The 21,274-nt window shown below is 33.1% G+C and overlaps 1 protein-coding gene and 1 long non-coding RNA gene across 10 annotated transcripts in view; one reads left to right on the top strand and one right to left on the bottom strand.

The window, feature by feature from the left end:
• The window catches only part of LOC121255229 (protein SEMI-ROLLED LEAF 2), a 24,533-nt gene extending 17,649 nt beyond the window's left edge, over window positions 1-6,884 (top strand). For all 9 annotated transcript variants that reach the window (XM_041155524.1, XM_041155520.1, XM_041155513.1 and 6 more), the window contains 11 exons: window positions 76-368; window positions 1,039-1,188; window positions 1,283-1,648; window positions 1,802-1,951; window positions 2,374-2,449; window positions 2,976-3,103; window positions 3,201-3,401; window positions 4,274-4,414; window positions 4,489-4,611; window positions 5,593-5,799; window positions 6,396-6,884. In XM_041155524.1, coding sequence (XP_041011458.1) covers window positions 76-368; window positions 1,039-1,188; window positions 1,283-1,648; window positions 1,802-1,951; window positions 2,374-2,449; window positions 2,976-3,103; window positions 3,201-3,401; window positions 4,274-4,414; window positions 4,489-4,611; window positions 5,593-5,799; window positions 6,396-6,554 — 1,994 coding nt within the window. In that variant the 3' untranslated portion in view covers window positions 6,555-6,884. The remainder of the gene's footprint in view (window positions 1-75; window positions 369-1,038; window positions 1,189-1,282; window positions 1,649-1,801; window positions 1,952-2,373; window positions 2,450-2,975; window positions 3,104-3,200; window positions 3,402-4,273; window positions 4,415-4,488; window positions 4,612-5,592; window positions 5,800-6,395) is intronic.
• LOC121255268 lies at window positions 467-21,274 on the bottom strand. Its single transcript, XR_005938768.1, has 3 exons — window positions 21,262-21,274; window positions 16,508-16,516; window positions 467-757 (listed from the first exon to the last, which is right to left on the bottom strand). It is a non-coding gene; the product is annotated as an uncharacterized LOC121255268 (long non-coding RNA).

The following is a 21,274-nucleotide window of genomic DNA, read 5'->3' as shown; positions in this document are numbered from 1 at the left end:
TCCTTCATATAATTAGTTTTCTAATAAATAATTTGTGCACAATTAATGTAGCTCATATTTACTGTAAAACAACAGGAGATAACTCCCATCTCTTATTATCTATCCTGATCAAGCACTTGGATCACAAAGATGTTGTCAAACAACCTCTCGTACAGAAAAACATTGTCAATGTCACCACTCAACTTGCAAAAAAAGCAGAGCAACAGGCCTCGGTTGCAATCATTGGTGCAATATCTGACCTGATCAAACATTTACGGAAGTGCCTTCAAAATTCAGTTGAATTGTCCAGCCGTAGAGATGGTTCAGATAAATTGAACACGGATCTTCATTTGGCTATAGAAAAATGCATTTCACAGCTGTCAATTAAGGTTTGGAATTGTTTTGCAGTTGTGTTTTAAACAAATGTGAATATTTTGTGGAGTAATGATGCACATACATCAATTTTTACTACTCTGTTTTTAAATAGAGGACATTTGTGTAAAATTCAAAATTACAAAAACTTTGGTATTTTTTATGAAGTGGCTGTCACATTTATAGGTTGTAGAATTGTTATATTAATATCATTATTCTTTGTAGTATATGCAAGACAGCGGCAGAACCAGCAATTTTTCCGAGGGGGGCCCAAATTTTCTAGTGTGTGACACATTGAGATTCAAAAATCATAAAAAACATAAGTATATATAAAATTAGATCTCGATAATTTGCAATATACATGTAGAAATAAAATTCTAAAAATACAACGTCTTAATATACGTTTCTAAATTAGCTCTTCACGCTTATTCCTCTTTAACCAAATGAGCAACATCCTGTTATGAACATCCCTGCATACATATCCCGGCTCTCATGTTTTAATGTTCATTTATACTCTGTTTGAACTTACATTTTCTTGTAATCTTGGTCATCATTAGTCTCGATTAACCTTCTTAACAGTAAATCCTTTTTTTTTTTTTAAATCATTACTTCCTGCTTCTGTGTCACTGATTTGATTTGGTGTGGGAATCATTCTTGATGCATTGCGGTTACATTTGTGATTAACAGGTCGGAGACGTGGGACCCATTCTTGATATGATGGCTGTGGTGCTTGAGAATATCCCAACAGCTGCTGCTGTGGCTAGAACAACAGTCTCTGCTGTACTTCAGACTGCAAAGATTATCTCTTCCATCCCTAATGTATCATATCACAAGAAGGCATGTGCGTTTGTTTGGATTGTACCATGTTAGCATATTTTGAGATCTTGTATAATCATCAAGTTTCTGAATCGATACTTATGACCTGTTTCAGGCTTTTCCTGAAGCTCTGTTTCACCAACTGCTCCTAGCAATGTCCCACCCAGACCCTGAAACACGAGTTGGGGCACACAATGTTTTCTCAATGGTTCTTATGCCATCACTTCTTTGTCCTTGGCTAGACCAGAATATTAAACCTTCACAATCAGTTTCTAGGCTTCCCTCTGTTGGTACATTGCAGAAGGAAAGGAGTGTAAGTTTTTCCATTCAGGATGAAGATACAGACACCAATGAACCCAAGAATGTTGACGTAGGGGAGGAAGTGAGTCAAGTATCAGATGTAGGTTTGAAACAATCTGTAATTGATCCATCACATGATCATTCCTACAGCTTCAAGCGTGCTTTTACTGATGGAAAAACAGTATGAAACTACAACCCTTATCTTCTGAAACTACAACCCTTATCTTCTGAAACTACAACTCTTAATTTAGCACTTTAGTTGAATTATCATGGGGTGTTCTTATTTCTTAAGTATTATTGAAATATCTCATCTTGTCGATCTGTACATGCTCAGGAGCTAATCTGCCTTCGGTTGAGCAGTCACCAAGTCAGTCTTTTGCTTTCATCAATATGGGTTCAGGCATCATCTGCAGAGAACACCCCTGCAAATTTTGTGGCAATGGGTCACGCATTTAACATTGCTTTGCTTTTTGCACGATCTAAGGTATGTAGGGTTCATTTTTTCTTTCCTTTTTTGGATCTTGACTCCTTACTGTAAGAAGAAATAAAATGACTTATGACTTATGACTATTCGGGATTAGTCGGGACGCTGTTCTCGGACACCCGGCGCCAATAAAAAAAAAGACTTGTGACTATAGTCTGCATGATGAGACCAAAAAAACTGGTGAACTGGGATTCAATGTTCAGCTGGCAGAGAGCAGTGCTCTGACAGGTAGATACGTTCTTGGCTTGGATTATGGAGAAAAGTGTCCTGAAGAGTAGTTTCCATAGAAACCAAAAATGTCAATTTTATTTTATCATTTAATACTAATTAAGGTGACATGTTATATATCAACAATAAATTCCAAAGTTTTGTATTCAACAGCTTTCTCTCAATTTGTGTGATGATTTATTTGCTTTTAACAGACCTCCAGTCATGCTGCTCTAGTAAGATGTTTTCAGCTGGCATTCTCCCTTAGAAGCATCTCTCTGGATCAAGAAGGTAAGGTGGTATGTACAATTGAAACTTTTTTTCAGTCTATCCATTTTAATAGCAATAGTCAAATATGTATTGACTAGTGAGTGGACAGAAATGTGGTTTAACAAAGGTAGACCATGTACAAACAGCAGGCTTGTTCTGAAACTTTAAGATGCTCGAATGATGTTATAACTTTCCCGAGCTTGACTCTCTCTCTCTCTCTCTCTCTCTCTCTCAGTCCAAGAGGAAGAATGAATCTTATAAGTGCATCTCTGATATTATGAAAGATATAAATAGCTCTAGAAATATGTGGGTTGCCTTCTTATAAGCATTGATTTGCCTTAAAGGTTTGTCACTCTTGTGAACATTCAGCATACTTGGCTTGAGACCTTTTCGGCAACCTTTTATTAAATCATTGCTCTAAGGAAGATCAAGACAAAACAATCAATGTTTAAATCGCTTTGCGTTTAGGAAGTTCAACTTTTTGTTTAAGCGAATCAAGTATTTCATTGTTGAATTTTTCTAATATGTTTCGTGCACACTTGTGAAGGAGGTTTACGACCATCTCGCAGAAGGAGTCTCTTTACCTTGGTATCATCAATGCTTATATTTTTGGCCCGGGCAGCCAATCTTCCAGAGCTAATTCCCATTGTTAAAGAATCTTTGGAAGACAAAACAGTTAATACCTGCACCTACCCTTCACTTTGAGAAGGAACTCCTTTGAAGCTGCATTTAATACTCCTAGATCATTTTATTGAGTTTATGCATTTGACAGGTGGATCCTTACATGGAGTTGGTCGACAATATCCGACTACAGGCTGTCTCTATACAGTCTGATAAGGAGAAGATATTATATGGATCACAGGAAGATGAAGTTGCTGCATCTAGATCTCTTGCAGCTATCGAATTAGATGATAAAAAGTTGAAAGAAACCGTTATGTCACACTTCATGTCTAAATCTGCAAAATTGTCAGAGGTGAGATACCAGTTCTGTCTATTGCATTCTCTTAAGAATGGTTTTCTTCCTGGTTGGATTTTTTTTTTTTTTTTTTATTTCTGCTCATATCAAGTTTGTAACAGTTATCAAATTCTAAGCCTCTGATTTGTTTTTCATGGTCATAAGTTTATTTTGGGGTCAAGAAATTGTTAATATTGCAATTTAAGGATCATTATGTAGCTACTGTTGCTTACTTCCAGTAATTGCAGAGAAAAATATATATCAAAAAGTGACAAGCATAGGAAGATCACCTTGAAGAAATAGGCTGGTCAATAAACAAATAGATTATATTAAGAACAAATATATGACACAGAAGATTACACTAGAATCTTCTATTTTTTGTCATCACTGAAAATTTACCTTCATCATGGATGTGAGCGCGTACACACTGTATATACACATATCAATGACAAAAAGAAAAATGCACAATGGATGAAGATCTTGGGACCTGTGCCACCCAGTTTCTCAATTCATTTTGTTTCTTCTGTGACATCACTTTGAATGAAGACATGCCATTTAGCCTGAATTTCTAAGTTGAAATGCACATAGTCCAAATCAAGTTCTGGGTGATTAGGTTACTGGGTTACCATGACAAGCCTCTTATATGGATTTCATAGTCTCTAGCAAGCCTAGGTTTGGGCTGCTAGGTTACACTTACGGTGGTTGAATCCTTTTGGAGTTTCTAAAAAAACAAGAAATGGATTGCCAGGTTACATGGTCTACAGTTGAACTCCCAAGTATAAACTTGTTGAGATTATGTTCCACCAAATGTGTAATTGTCTTCTGATTCTCTGGGCTGTGGGTATATATTTCTGGAATTTATCGGTATTGAATTTCTTTTTTCTCCCCAGGATGAGTTGTCGAGCATAAAGAATGAACTCTCACATGGATTTTCCCCTGATGATGCGTATCCCTTAGGGCCCTTATTGTTTATGGAGACCCCACGGCCTTGTTCTCCTCTTGCCCATATGGAGTATCGTGATATCCATGAGGTAAAATTATAGATTGAATTTCCACCTTCATGGCTCTAGCAATTATTCCATCTTAATGGTGGTCTCACTTTCAGGTCATTGGAGCCTTGACAGATGAGGAAGCCTTTCCTGAAACAAGTGGAAGTCAGTCGGGTCGCAGGACATCTCTCTCCATTAATAGCATCAACATTATAAATGTTAATCAGCTTTTGGAATCAGTAAGTTAAAAATCATAGTAGTTGCATTACATTACTGAAAAAAGCCAACTGTAAAAGTAGCCAAGTCTTCAAATATTATTTATTATGCTTGTTATTATGATACTCTTATCAAAGATTGTTTGTATAAGGGAAAATAGATTTGGTTTTTTTTTTTTTTTATTTAAATCTGCAAAATCCGATCTCTAATTGGCTTATTCCAATTTTTTTACAGTCTTAGGTTTTCTCATTTTAGTTGTGAATTCTAAAGTGGAGCAGGAAGTGTTGGCAAGGGGAGGGGAGAGACAGAGTGTGTGTTAGTGTACTAGAGAGTATGAATGTGGCTATTGATGACTGAACCTCTATTCTATATATCTATATCAAGTCCTTTTCTGTTGTCACGCATTTTATATACTTTTTTAAGATACTCGTACAAGATTTAACAAGTAAATATGCTACATTATGACTTTCACACCACATTGATCAATGCAGCTATGTGCTTATAAAAGCTAACATTCTATTGTATACTCTACTGGCCTATATGAAAATATAACTATTAAAATAAAATAAAAATTTAGGTTCACTGTCACCCTTTTGATCTTAGTGAATTCAGAAAAGGCTTCTCTTACTATCACTCAATATTTCAGAAGTATTAAAGTAATGGAATTGTGTTAAGATGTGCTTAGCAATTTCAAGGTGGTGAAAGATAGGATACAAAATGGCAGATATGATACCTTTCTATCCTCTCATTTGCATATCTAAGTTTTCAGTAAGTGCCCTTGGTTGTTTATGTAATTCAAGACTCTTCTATCATTCATACTTTGCAAGTAAGAGTTTAACTGCCGCAATGCCCTACTATTACTAATCTTCCGTTACTAAGGGGAAGATCTTAAATTCTACCCATGGGAGGGGAGGATTGACCCTACAATCCACATTTTATCATGTAGATAAAGTTTAAGTTCCTTGTTTCCTTCACAGCTAAACTCGTTTCTATACTATTCACAGGTTTTGGAGACGGCTCGACAAGTTGCTAGTGTCCCAGTTTCCTCGACACCCATACCTTATGACCAAATGAAGAGCCAGTGTGAAGCTCTTGTAACGGGGAAACAGCAGAAGATGTCAGTGCTTCATAGTTTCAAATATCAAAAAGAGTCCAATGCAATAGTTCTGTCTGGTGAAAATGAAAAGAAATGCCATGTTTTACCAATCAGGGTGAGTAAATTCGTCATGGAAACAGGAAATTAATTTGAAGTAAAATTTTTTGTTTGTGTATCAAATGAAATTTCCTGCTGAAAAAAAGACATTTTTTATGGGGGTAAGATGGAAAAACTGACTCCACATATTGAGTAATGCCAGCCTTGCAATTGGTGTCATTGCCGCCAGTTCAGAATTTTTTGTGGTGGTTCTCATACAGAAGGTTGAAAAGAAAAAAAAGGAAAAATAAAAGAAACAAATTATCCTGGTTCATAACATGTTTTTGCCATCGATATGTTACACTTTATTATCTGAAGAGATTTCTTTTAACACGCTATTTTCCTGGGCTTTGGTCATTGTTTATAATGGGGACAGCCTTTTTCTATTAATAAAGTTTTACTTATAAAAAAAATTATGCTTTATTTTGTGTGAGATCAAAAAGAAAGTTGGGGATTATTAATCTTAGTTCTCACACTTAGGCTTGGAAAGGTGTATGATTTTGATACTAACATAATAGTTGCTATGCTCTACAATGCTGAATGGCTGTGTTTAACATGTTATGATATACATGTAGAAAATATTACTGAACCGTTCTTACTTGGCCTTTGTTCCAGACTTTGGAGTCATCGGACGACGATCTAAAGTTGATGGACAAGGAGCCAGTTCAAGGATATGATCAGCTTGTCCTCTGTTCACTCGAGTATCAGCAAAATTCTTTCAGATTACCACCTTCAAGCCCCTATGACAAATTCTTGAAAGCGGCCGGATGCTAATAGAATATAGCAATGAGAACATATACAGGAAATTGGTTCAATTTGTTTGTTTTTCTCTTTTCTCGTTCTCAAGCAGTTGGCAGTTTTTGTATTATTTAGAATTAATTATAAAACTTTTTCCAGTTTGTTTAGATTTAATCTTACCATTCTTGCAAAATTGATGAAATGAGCAGGAAGAGTGTTGGAGAAAATAGGTGATCTTTGGCAGAAACGTACTTGGATATTTTGCAAGGATTGTATACATGCTTTTGTGTAATCTTTTAAAATAATTCCATGTAAATTATATGTAACCTTTTCAAATTACTATTTCAAAGATATTCCTTCTTGTTTTTGTTGTTATTCTTATGCCACAAGTGTGTAGTAGACGTAGGGGAAAAAACACCATGGTATCAAGGAATTGATCTGTAGGCAGATTGTAACTATTAAAAGTGCGAAATACAGCCAGGAGAAAATGAGGGTTAAGAAACATTAGGACTCATTTGGACAGTTGAAGTATCTCAAAATTTTGTGAATAATAGTGAAATAGTTTGAGTGAGTTATGATGTTTTATTGGATTTTGAGAAATGAAAGAAAATGTTGAATAAAATATTATAGAATAAAATAAATTGCTCGAGTATAATTTTTTAATATTATTTTTGTTATAAAGATTTTATTGATTTTTGTGTTTTGTTTAAAAGTTTGTAAAAGTTGTATTGATTTAAGTATTTGGATGATTATTAGGTAATGATTAAATGAAAATGTTGAAAGTTCGAAATTGAAAAATTTTTATTGTTTGAGTAATGTTTAGAAATGAAATCTTGAGAAATTTGTATATCATCTATATCCAAACGAGCCCTTAGATGATAACAACCTTTTGTCTTCATTTTCTGAATATAATTTTATCATTTTGAGAAAATATAATATAATTCTATCAATTGCATTGTATTGACATTGGCAACCAAAATCAATCTATTACTTCCTATACTTATTAGAAAATTATAAGCAGCTTTCGACTTAGCAATAAGGGATCCCCCAGTTCAAAGGGGGTTGGAGAGTACGTAAAGTCTGGACATCTTTTTCCCAAGAACTGCTCACTTGGTCACTTAAGGTTATTTCAACCCAAGTGGATATACTTATAAAAAGAAAACGCACATCATGCGAGATGGGCAAATTGAAAAAGAAAAATGATGCAATGATGAATACACAGGAGGACCAAACAAACCATGGATCTTCATCTTGTGGATCAAGGAATGCATATTTTCATCCATATTCTCTGTATCAATAATCAATGTAGAGCTCAAAGGTTACTAATAAATTGCATATATACTAGTTGGATCAGCAGTTGTGAAAAATAATGGATCGTCACCACTATAGGTATTAAGGAAGACAAGCTCCGAATTAGATCTTTGTGTGTATCTCCAATCTACACACATGTTAGCAAACTTGATTGTTATTGTGCTTGTAGACAAAATTCAATTAAGCAGATCAATTCTCTTTGCGATCCATACCTTCTAGTCCTCTATATTTTCGCTGACCAAAAAGGGGATTGAAAAAGCTAGAAGATTGGAGCTACGCTACTTCATTGAAATAGCGTTTATGTGTGTAATGAGAATGACCAATCCATTTAGAAGACAAATTAGTTTGAAAAGTCTCTCCCATAGGTACATTTTCTATAAGCAATGGTACATTTTGGTACAAAAGAAGAAATTACGGATCCAGACCCACAAGAGGTAACGAGATCAAAAGAGAACCGAGGAGATTTGGGCGAGGAGTCTTGTCTGGTGGGCAGCAAAGAGATTTCTCTCGCCCAAAAGGCGAGAAGACTTTCCTCTCTATAGGCGAAGAGATTCAATAGTGACCGAAATTGGCGACAAGAGTCAGGCGCTGAGCGATATAATTTACTTCCTGGGCTTGAAAACTTGGCGCAAGGTTCTGGGCGACTAGTCTAAATGACCAACTTAAAAGACCAACCTAAATGATATTTTGGACAACAACGAGACAAAAGGCAAGCAGTTTTACCTCTCGGTAGGTTAGTGAGAGGGTTCTATCATCTCGATCGGGAGTCTTTCCATGCCCGTTTGTTTGTGATCTCCACGCCAGTTATATTCAGCACACAACATCTACTTGCTGGGGTAATTCCTCCCAATCGGGATCAATCTGCTGTTGATCACCAAATCTGAGTTCCGAGTTATAAGTTACGCAATCAATCTATTGGCGACCAAATCCTCCTAAGTTCCGAAATTCAAGCTGCATATAACTGAATCTTCCATTTTAAATAATTCCGATATTCTTAAGATAATTTCCTTTTATGTTAACATCTATCTTTAAAAACTATTTTCTAGATTTTTAGACTAGATTGTAGCTGCATTTATTTTGTTTTTGGATTTAAATTTTAACAATTATTTAATCTCGTCCTATGGGATGAATAGGGGATCTGAAGTTTGAATCCGAGTTACAGTTTTTAAGTCTAGTTGTTAATTCTTTACTTGATCTTACTTAATTTGATATTTTCTATGTTCAATGAATATTTCTTAAGATCATTAATCGTTTTGAGTACCTAGAGAAATTTTATGTGAATTTTGTGAATTTGTATGATCTCAACTAACTCCAGAACTTGTTTGATTACACTCGAGGCAAAATCCTAGACATAATATTATTGGGAAATGATTAAGACATTCTTTGACGGATTGAACCTTTCAAACTTACCCATTTATTATCTTTATCTCTAGCCACCATTTTGAGCTTTATTAAATTATATTTTGACCTTATATTTTTCTTTCTTGTAAATCTCATATTCCCTATCATGTTTGAGCTTAAACACTGATTTCCTTACCTTTTAAGAGAACTAAGTTTACACAAAGTCACTAACTCACAAGAGCATGAAAGACAAGAAAGGTAGAAGGTCTACAAGTAAAGTTAATTATAACAATGTTATCAAAATCATAAGTTTGGGGGTGTGAAAAGTCAACTCATCTACTGTGTAGCTAACAAGAAAAGGCCGACGAGAGTCCTACACAAATGCAATCGAAAAGGTATGGAATATTTCCATAATTAAAAAAAAATGTTCAACCTGCTAAATAGAGGAGTAAAGAGAGAGATAGTTGAAAGAATAATAAAGAGAGCTATGTTGAGAGATTTACAAGGAATAAGAATTGATATTTGTGTTAAGAGTGAGAATGCTCTATTTATTCTGTTGGTGTTCAAACTTAAGTTCTACTTTGTTTGAATTCTACATTTTCTTTATAAATCTCACCCTAGCCTTACATCACAAACTTAATAAAAACCTACTGATCCCTGGTGATAGTTTATGTTCTACATAGTGGAGAGTAATTTGAAAAGTAAGTCTATGGAGTGTTTAGAGATTCATTATTTATTTACTTACTTGCATAAAACTATCCAAGGAGCTAATGATAAAGTGAGAATGGTGGGTATGCATGAATATGGGGATGGATAATGCAGTGGAATTGAATTTTGAATTAACTTTTTGGACTTGATTAATCTTGAATGATTCCTTTGAATTATAGACTTTAGACAATCTTTGAGGCAATAAATTTTATAAATCAAACTAATGCTTGTTTTAATTATCTTTCTTTTCGTCTTTTCTCGAGGGCAAGGAAAGTTTAAGTTTGGGAGTATTTGATAAGTGTTATTTTTATGGAATTCTATTATTCTTTTATTTATGAAAAGTGTCAGTTTTCCTTTAATTCTATTTTATTTTTATATATTTTTCTTTATTTTCTTGTATTTGAAGGAATGAGAAGATTTAGTACAAAATGAGAGCATTTTGGTACAAAAGAAGAAACTACGGATCCAGACGAACGAGAGGTAACGAGATCAGAAAAAAGTAGAGGAGATTTGAGTGAGAAGCCTTGTTCCGTGGGCAGTAAAGAGATTTCTCTCACCCAAAAGGCGAGAAGACTTTCCTCTTAGTTTGTGAAGAGACTCAATGGCGATCAGAATTGGCAACAAGAGTTAGGTGCTGAGCAATATAATTTACTTCCTGGGCGCGAAGACTTGGCGCAAGGCGCTGGGCGACTAGTCTAAACGATCAACTTAACAGACCAACCTAAACAACATATTGGGCAACAACTAGATAAAATGCGAGCGGCTTTACCGATCGGTAGGTTAGCGAGAGGGTTCTATCATCCCGATTGGAAGTATTTACACATCCGTTCGTTTGTGACCTCCACGCAAGTTATATTTAGCACACTGCATCTACTCAGTAGTACAATTCCTCCCGACCGGAATAAATCTGTTGTTGACTACCAAATCCGAGTTCTGAGTTATGCAATCAATCTGTTAGCGACCAAATCCTCTTGAATTCCAAAATTCAAGCCGCATATCACTGAATCTTCCATTTTAGATAATTCTGATATTCTTAGGATAATTTCCTTTTATGTTAACATCTATTTTTAGAAACTATTTTTCAGATTTTTAAGCTAGATTGTAGCCGCATTTATTTTGTTTCTGGATTTGAATTTTGACAGCTATTTAATCTCGTCTTGTGGGATGAATAGAGGGTCTGAAGTATGAATCTGAGTTAGATTTTTTAGGGTTCTGAGTTTTTTTTTAGAGAGTTTGGGTTTTAGGTTTCAACAGTCTAGAGTTTATGATTTAAGTTTCTTTCAAGGAGACGGATCTGGGGAGCAGAAGCGAGAGACGCATGCTTCATCAACTAACTCCAATGAAGAACACTAGTGTTATTATTTTTCTTTTTAGTTTTATTATGAATTAATTCTATTTTCTAGAACTTTGATGTAGTCTAGCATTGAACACACAATTTATATTTTAAGTTATTTTATTTTAATATTTCTATGATTGTGTGTTTATTCCTTGTTCTTAATGCTTGCAGTTTTCTAGCTAATTATTGTCCGATCTATTGAATCATAATGAGACCGATAGGTGATTTGTGATAAAAACTCTAGAATTAAGCACCATTAGTTGAGCGAAAATAGAGATACTTTACTGCAATTAGTGTGATTTTCAAGAAAAATGTAAAGAACTTAATGAGTCTCCAATTAGCTAAATTCACATAGAGATATGAAGTTATTAATTGGAAATATTTTTGATATTTTTTGAGAGAAAATATTGAATAGTTAAGGGATTTTTATCATCAACTTGGGATAATTGGAATTCTATAACAAGGAAGAATATATTGTTTGGGATTTGCTAGGTGAAATCAAATGCTCTAGACCTATTCTTATTATTTTTAAAATCTTAATTTTGATGCTATTTTCTTCAGTTTAATTTAGATAATTCATTCTTCAAATTTCGGTTTTCCAAATAGTAATTAATTTAGTAAATTTCAGTACTCAATAGCATAATTATTCCCTGTGTGTTCGATATCTATTTTCTTAAAATATTTCACTAATTGTTACGATTATATGTACTTGCAGATATATTTTTATGCGAATAAATTTTTATGGATAGTGAGTGTTGTAATCATATAACAACCAACTTTGAAGCATTTATTAGCTTGGATAAAACCATAACCAGCAAGGTAAAGATGGGTGATGGCACCATGTAAACATCACATGGCAAAGGTAATGTGAAACTACACTCATGTGGAATAGATTGCATAAACAATGTTTTGTATGTTCTAGAATTAGATAGATTCCTGTTGAGTGTGATTCAATTTTTGGAAGAAGGCTATTCTCTTGTTTTTGAAATTTTGTCATGCTAGTGTACAGAGATAAAACCAAGAAGCATTTGTTAGTCCATGTCCCTATGGCTAGAAACAAGATCTTTCCTCTTAATGTTACTGGTGACAAACAAGCATTTAATGTTTCATTCTTAGATGATAATTGGTTGTGGCATCTTATATATGGTCACTTGAATTTTCAAAGTTTAAAACTCTTGGATGAAAATAATTGGGTGGATGATTTGCTAACAATTCAGCTTGTTGATGAGTTATGTGAGAGTTGTGTACTTGGAAAGTATCACCATAATGTTTTTCCAAAAAGGGAACAGATAAGTGCTTCGAGGCAAATTGAATTTTGGTAGATGCGGATGTTTGTGGGCCTATGCAAACAAACTCTCTTAATAACAAAAAGTATTTCATTGTTTTTGTTAATGATATTAGTAGGATGACTTGGGTCTATTTTGCAAAGGAAAAAATTGATTTTGTGCTATTTTCAAGAAGTTCAAGATTCAAGTTGAGAAGCAATGTGGTAACTCTTTGAAAATTATGTGGATAGATCGTGGTGGTGAATTTCTTTTCGAGGAGTTTAATATTTGTTGTTAAGAATTTGGCATTTTCATGCAATTAGCAACTAACTACACTCCTCAACAGGGTTGCGAAGAGGAAGATTAGAAGCATTATGGAGATAGCAAAAAGTATGCTTAAGACCAAAGGACTTCCAAATTGTTCATGGGCTAAAGCTGTCTATACAGCCACATATCTTCTTAATCAAATTCCTACATCAGCATTGCACCATCAAACTTCATTGTAAGCTTGGCATGGTTAGAAGTCCAAGATAACTTACTTTAAAGTATTTTGTTGCATTGCCTATGTTCATATTCCTTCACAAAAGAGACACAAACTTGAAGATAATAGTGTGAAATGCATATTTGTGGGTTATAGTATAAATTAAAGGACTATTTGGATTAGATCCATGTTTTATTGAATTTTAGACATGTGATTTTAAGTTTGATTGTTGGATATTCTTTAGGACACATTGTTAAACCATGTGATATTTTAGTTTGAGATCACATGTCTTTAAGCCATGGACCAAGAGATTGATCAAAGTTAGTTGAGAGAAAAATTTATATTTTTGGACTAAGTGTAAAACCAAAAACTCCAAGTGCTGTTTTGTGATTTTGGTGACTTTTGTTTGATGATTTAAAGTATGGTTGATCTTAGAATGATGTTATGAATATGTTAGAAATAAGATTTATTTTTTTGGAATTCTTGGAGATGTTTTTATTTATTAAAGTCAAAACTTGTGATTTAAGGGTTTATTTTTTGTTAAAAAGTTTGATGTTGATAATTAACTTTTCTTAATGGATATTTTAAGTGTATTTTTAAACTTAGGATAGGAAGATTCTTGTTAAAAAATTTTGGTTTAATCATGGGTTTTGAATATTGAAGAAATTGCAACCTAAATCAAGATAAATGACCTATGCATGTTTCGGTCATTGTGAGTTTTCCATAGTTGTGAATGGTCTTAAATTTTTCTAAGTTGATATTTTAGTCTAGAACAAAATTTACTTGAGGAATGTAAATTTTGGTAATTTTTGAAATTAGGATGTGAAATCCTTAAATTATGGATAAAATAGTCATTTTTTCACATGTAGAGGGTAAAATGGTAATTTCACTCTAAGTTGTCCCTTTTTAGTTTTCTAATTGTTAGTAATTAAATTTCTAAATTTTAGAATACTCTCTTACGGTTCCTCCTGTTTCATGTTTTATTCTCGTAGAATACGATAATCGAGATAAGTTAGCTTTTAACTTACTATCAATTTATTGTGTATGTGTGATGGGTAAGGAAACTACAGTTTATGTTCGTATCTTGTTATATATGTCATGTCATGCCATGTTATCACATGTTTATCTATTACATGAATTATTTTGTCATGAAATACTTATTTGTTACATAATATATTATGTCTCATGTTACTATCTGTTGCAAGTATGTCACATTACGTATGTTATTTGTTACACGTATATCATGTCATGTAATATTCACTGTCACATGTTATGCCATGTTATGAAATGTTGTCTGTTATATGTTTTGTCATGTTACGAAATATTGTCTGTTATATGTATGTCATGTTATGACATGTTGTTTGTTATATTTATGTCTCAAAGTATATCATGTTTATCATCTTACGTTCATGTCACATCACGTTAAGAAATGTCATGTATGCCAATTAAGTTATTCATGTCAATCACAAGCCTAAGCGCTTGGATAGGGTAATATCCTAGTAGAACTCCTTTGTTCATGCTGGAGTGTTTAAATAATTGTAAAATTCTCTAGGTTGATAAAGTACAGTCAACAGGTTGCGAATAGGGCCTAACTAGCTAATCACCGAAGCGCGCCAGGCACTAACGCTGATGGAGCCACACTTTATATTACGTGTGTCTATAGCTAGTGTGGCACAAACAATTCATAGGGCCACAACAACTATGGAGTTTGAAGTATGAGGCCACAATAATTGTGGAGCATACACTGTGTGAGACACAATAATTATGGCATATAGAATATGTGGGATCACAATAATTGTGGAGTACATATTAACGTACTCACAGATGGTATAGACACATATGTTGTGATGTGATAATTGGCAGGGATAAATGGCTCAATGGGACCCATGTAGCACCCGTATGGTTACTTTTATTAATTAAGTATATTGAATAAGATTCCAAGTTCATGTATTTCACATTCAAGTCATGTTTCATTTTATGTAATGTTCAAGTTTACATTTATGTCAAGTTTCAAGTTCATGTCAATCATGGTAACCCCATGCAATAAGAATACACAATCATGATAACCCTATGAGATAAGATTACTCAATCATGGTGACCCCATGAGACAAGAATATGTTTCAAGTTCATGTTATGTTTATGTTCATGTTATGTTCAAGTTCACATTCATGTTATGTCATGTTCACGTTTACGTTATGTTTCAAGTTCACGTTTATGTTATGTTGTGCTCAGGTTCATATTATGTTCAAGTTCATGTTCAAATTATGTATATTCACATTCATGCTATGTTTCAAGTCCATGTTATGTTTCAAGTTCACATTCATGCTATGTTGCTAATCCATGTTATGTTTTAAGTTTACATACATGCCATGTCACGTCAAGCTAAGTTTCAGTTTCAGTTCAAGTTATGTCATTTATAACATGTTATATATCAAATTATACTATGCTTACTTATGACTTTGATTATGCATTCATATTTTTACTGTTATGTATGTATCATTAACCTGTATGGAAGTTTCCTGTTAACTTACTGAAATTTGTAATCAAATCTCACCATAGTAGTTCCAACTACAACTCCCCCCGAATGGTAGGCGATGTGTCAGGATCAGAGCAGGGCGCAGACACTTGTAGACTAGAGGAGGTTGACTAGACGTCGTAGACGCAACACGGAGCTTGCAGCCTCCATAGTTAGGTCTTTAGATAGTATGGAGTCAGGTCTCCGTTGTTTTGAGATTACAGTTTTCTGAGACCCGTGCTATAATCGTGGATGTTTATTTTGTTAAGTATTCATGGATTATGTTTTAATTATTTGAGATGTTATAAGTTTGGTGCATAGTATTGCTAAAAAAAAAAAGTTATCTGCGACGAATATTGCATAATGCTAGATACATGTTAGGAACATTGCATCTTATATGTTATGAATGGGGGCAGGTAACCTTGTGCCATGTCTCGACGCTTCGGACGTCCGTCCAAACACAAGTGGAATCTGGGGGCGTCACATAACCAATATTATAATAATGTATAACTCGAATCTTTTACACTAAAACAAAAATACACAAAGTATATTATAAAGGAAGCTAATATTTTATATTCACATAATATCATATTATATTATAATGTTTACATTATTTTGCATGTTCTGGATAAATATGATGTTAATTTAAGCATTAAAACATCTATAATATACAAAATAAATCTTATTCTCAAAACAAAGAAGATGAATGAGAATTTTCATCAAATGATGGAGGAAAACTAGAATAATAACTTCTTTTATCTAAACATTATCATTGTAAAGATTGTGTTAAGAACCCCCATCAACTAATGAAAATCCTCAACATCTAAATTCTCTTTTTGGAGAAGAAGTAAAATAATAAATGTTATTTTTTATTTTATTCTTACAATATATCATACAACAATTAGAAAATGAAATACAAATTACAACAAATAGAAAAATCGTCAAAAACATACAAGATGAAATGAGAAATTTATTTTTTAAAATTATATACGTTGATAAATCGATAAGAAGAAATCTTGATTGATAAATAACCAGATTTTTCTAGAATGAAATATAAAATTATAAGCAAAAATTACCAAAGATTTATACAGTTAGAAATATAAAATTATAACAAAAAATATTAAAGATTTATATATAAATGAAAAAATTTACAAACACAATCCTCAAACTAAATAGCCCAAACCTAAAAAACCTTGCGTTCTAACATAATGAATCAGAATTACAAAAAAGGAACTCAAGAAATTTATATGCAATATAGAAAAAGTCAGAAAAATCACCACATACAAGCAAATAACATACAAAATGAAAGAATCTATTTTTGATAAATCGGCAAATCACACAACCAAAAAACACCTTCGACCCACTCAATCAAGTACAAACAAATAACATACAAAAGAAAAAAATTCTATTTTTTCACAAATTTACAAACCACAAAATGGGAAAAAAAAACTATTAGATAAAAATCAAAATCAAAATCAACAAAATCAGGGAAAAAATCATGTCTTTTGTCACAAATCTGTAAATCACATAACCAAAATTTGCTAAAAAAAATTAAATTTGAACAGAGAAAGCAAAAAAACAAAAAAAATACAAATTTGCTAATTAACGAAAACAAAAGATAGAGAACTTGCAACATACAAACCTACAAGATAAAATTAAATAACATATAGAAGGAAAATTATATTTTTTCACAAATCTACAAACTACAAAACTAAAAAAAAAATATTCATTTTCTGACGAATCTGTTGATCAGATAATCAAAAAAAGGTACAAGCTATTTGGTAAAAAAAATATCAACGGAAAAAAACCATTGAAACAATATAAAAATTTGTATTCTTTCAAAAATCTATACATCACTAAAGTAAAAAACAAACAAACTAACAATATGCAAACCGAAAAAACAAAAACTCATCTACTTTGTTCAAAAAATAAAAATAAAAACTGTATATAAAACTCAAAGATAAAACTCACAACATGCAAATCCACGGGAAAAAAAACTTATCAAACATAAAAAGAAAAATTATATTTTACCAAAAACGTTTAAATAATAAAAGCAAAGAACAAAAATCAGAGAACTCACAACATTCAAATATACAGAAAAAAAAATCAACAAAGACAAATCCAACGTTACAAATAACAAACCTAAAGAGAGAAAACTCAAACCTAGATAACTCATAAGATGCAAATCTACAAAAAAAAAAGAAAAAAACCATCAACCAACCAAAAAAATTATATCTTTTAGAAAAATGAAATGAGAACCAAAAATACCGAGTCGATGAAACGAAAAAATATGAAAAAAAACCCAAAGACAACTCACAACATGCAAACACACAGGGAAAAAAACCACATCGAACATATAAAAAAATATATTTTTTCGAAAACGTTTAAATAACAAAAGCAAAGAATAGAAAACAGACAACTCACGACATGCAAATCCGAAGAAAAAAAAACAACCAAAAAAATTATATCTTCTAAAAAATTAGTAAATAACGAAATGAGAAAAAAAAAATCGTCAATGAAACAAAAAACACCAAAAGCATATATAAAAATGTGAACACCAAAAAAAAACTTTAACCCAATCCAGCAACTGAAAAAAAATTGAAATGAGAACCTGAAAAACCCAGTCAATCAAATGAAAAATGTGAAAAAAATCAAAGATAGAACTCACAACATGCAAACCCACAGGAAAAAAAAACCATCAAACATAAAATAAAATTATATTTTTCCAAAAACGTTTAAATAACAAAATCAAAAAACTCATGACATACAAATCAACAGGAAAAAAAAAAGAAAAACCCAATGCTACAATTAACAAAGCTGAAGGGAGAAAACCCAAAGGCAGAGAACTCATAATATGCAAATCCACAGAAACAAAAAAAAGCCATCAAGTAGCCAAAAATATTATTTTTTTTAAAAAAAGTATAAATAACGAAATCAGAAAAAAAAACAATCAATAAAATGAAAACAAACCCAATGCTGAAAATAACAAACCTGAAGAGAGAAGTATCAAAGATGAAGACGAAAACAACATACAAAAGAAGAAAAGATAGAAGACGAAGAGAGAAAGAAGTTTGGTTTCGGAGAGAGAAAATGGGAAGAAAATAAAGAGGCAAAAGAAAGTGACAAGATTAAAAACTCATCTACCAACTCTCTGACACAATCCCTCCGAAAATATGAAAATGCCCTCATTTTTAAACCTTAAAACTACCAACCCTCTACGTAGTTGCACCTAAAAGAAAAAAATGCCTTCATTTAAAGAGACACAAAAGAAGAAAACCGAAAGAAAAAAAGACACAACATGCTAAACACGGATCACATACGGAGGACAACAAAATCACTGTTCATATCCCCACTTATTATATATAGTATAGATATATTATGAGTTACTCATGTTGAGTTGGTTAATGTTTTTGGCATTGAGTGTATAATGCTACTAAATAACTCTTACTATTTTATATTATTTTACTTTGCCAAAACTATATGAATGAAAGACTCATCCTCCTTGTTTTGTTGAGTGTCATGTACTCTTTGCAATATTATTAGCATTATACATCTTATGTTATGAAGTTATAAAAGTTACATTGCAATATCTAAATGGAAAATGCTAAACTTACAAATAAAAAACACGGTTTGGATCACGTGTTGACGTGATGCTGATATGTTGTTACTACCACGTCATTAAAAAACACAAATAAAAATATAAACACTCGGGTAAGTCCTTGTAACCCTCTCATTTTATTCTTTACTCATTTTACTCACGTTCTTTCCCTCCCTCTAGCCGTCGTCTCCCCTCCCTCCCTCTCTCCCTCACTTACTCCCATCGTCGCAACCCCTCCCCCCTTAAAACCCTAACGTCACTGCCCATTCCCGTGAAACCCTAGCACTGTTGCCCCTTTCCTTTGAAACCCTAGCGTTGATGCCCCCTCATGTGAGACCTTAGTGCCGCTGCCCCCTCTCGTGAGACCCTAGCATCGTAGCTCCCTCTCCTGAAAACCTACGCCGCTATTCCTCTAGTTCCGCAGCTGCCTCCTGTGAAATCGTTACTCCACTACCCCTCCTCAGTGCCACAGCTGCCTCCCATGAAACCTTATGCCGCAGGCCCTCCCTCTTGTGAAACCCTAACGCCACAACCCCCTATGAAACCCCAAGCTCTCATTCTCCCATCTCCTACAAAGGTAGAGTAGACCATCCTTCCCTATCTTAGACCCTCCGATTCTTGAGGTATAAGTTCTCCCCACTGTTAATTTTTCTAGTTTACTTGTTGTAATTTCATTCTCATGTATTGCCTTATTTTTTAATAAAATTCGATCCATTTGTAATATGTAGTGTTTTAGTCATCTTTTGATTGTTTGCCCAAATTATGAGTTGGAACTTGGTGGAATATGCAATGATTGTAATATGCAGTGTTTCAGTATTACAATATGTTTAGCTTGAGACTTGGTGAAATAAACCCTAATAGATGTTGTTCAGTTTTCGAATATGGATGAGTGCTTCCACAATATGTTTGGAATTTCCATCAGCTCGTACAATACCCTGTTGTGGTTGCTAATTTTTTATTAGTGATCAAATATTGTCAAAATGTCACAGGCAACAACATCCATACCATCATTTAAGGACTCATCACTATTATTAGAATGAAAAAGCATGCATGAAGATTTCTAGTAAGAAGACAGTTATGGATGTCTTTTCTCTACATGTAGAAATTGGAAGGTGAAATAAAAAATTTAATTATTACTCTATTGTTGTATGTTGCATATTATATTAAGATCCTGATGGCTTCTTTTGGTTTGCGGTTTGGGAAATCCTGTAAATATTTCTATTGGGCTGATCTAGAACTTCCTAATTACGGAAAAATGTTGCTTAAACATAAAAAAGAGATAAATGAATGTTTAAGTATCAAAATTGATCAAACCCTTTCAACTCTAGAACTAGAATTAATTAGAGTTAGAGTTGTAATGGAGATTGAAGCAGCAAAGCATCGATTGGAAATTACAAGGCGTAAGATAACACTTTTGATGTCATGGTATTGTTTTCTATTTATTTTTATTGCACACTATGTAATCAAAGTATGATTGTCCAGTTAGTAATGTAACTTGGTTATGGCTTCCCTTTGGGACTAGAGAAATTTGGTAGAAGGTTTTTCCACACACTTAACAATGTACTTGATTGATTTATTTTTTGTACCGTACTAATTAATGTCTAAGAATTCTTGCTTATTAATATTATACAATGACTGAATGCATTTTCTTGCTTGATGATCCTAAGTGTAACTTTCACATAATTATTCTTGGACTAATTATCAATCGATAATTCTTGGAGTAATTCCTTACATGAATGCAATACATCACACTTTCTCACTATGTGCACAAAACTTGATTTCCCTACCTAAGTGCCTGGTCTGGCACAACATTTATGTGCAAAATCATGGTAGTGTTTCTTTGAAATTATGATTCTTGTGCACATATAAGTCTGCAAAGCTGAATTTAAGGTTCTGAAGCATTTGTTATGAGCAAAATAGGTTTTAAAGTTCCTACAAGATAGTCATTGAAACTTGGCTTTTGGGTAGATGTTTTGTCTACTGTCATTGATGGACTATAAGTGATTATGACTTCACTGTTGGGGGAAGCAAGTGATCGTGCCATGTTTATCCTCCTCCAGCTGTTATAGTTTCCCTCCTCTATTATCATTATACTTTAAAAAAAAGCACCTCTCATCAAACACATAAATTTAACCAAACAAATAAATTATATTTCCAAGTAATACAACAATAGTCCGTTCTTGACAACTACAATATTGTTT

Source organism: Juglans microcarpa x Juglans regia, chromosome 1D, assembly GCF_004785595.1.
Source record: "Juglans microcarpa x Juglans regia isolate MS1-56 chromosome 1D, Jm3101_v1.0, whole genome shotgun sequence".
Taxonomy (NCBI): domain Eukaryota; kingdom Viridiplantae; phylum Streptophyta; class Magnoliopsida; order Fagales; family Juglandaceae; genus Juglans; species Juglans microcarpa x Juglans regia.
This window is presented reverse-complemented; position numbering and strand designations above follow the sequence as displayed.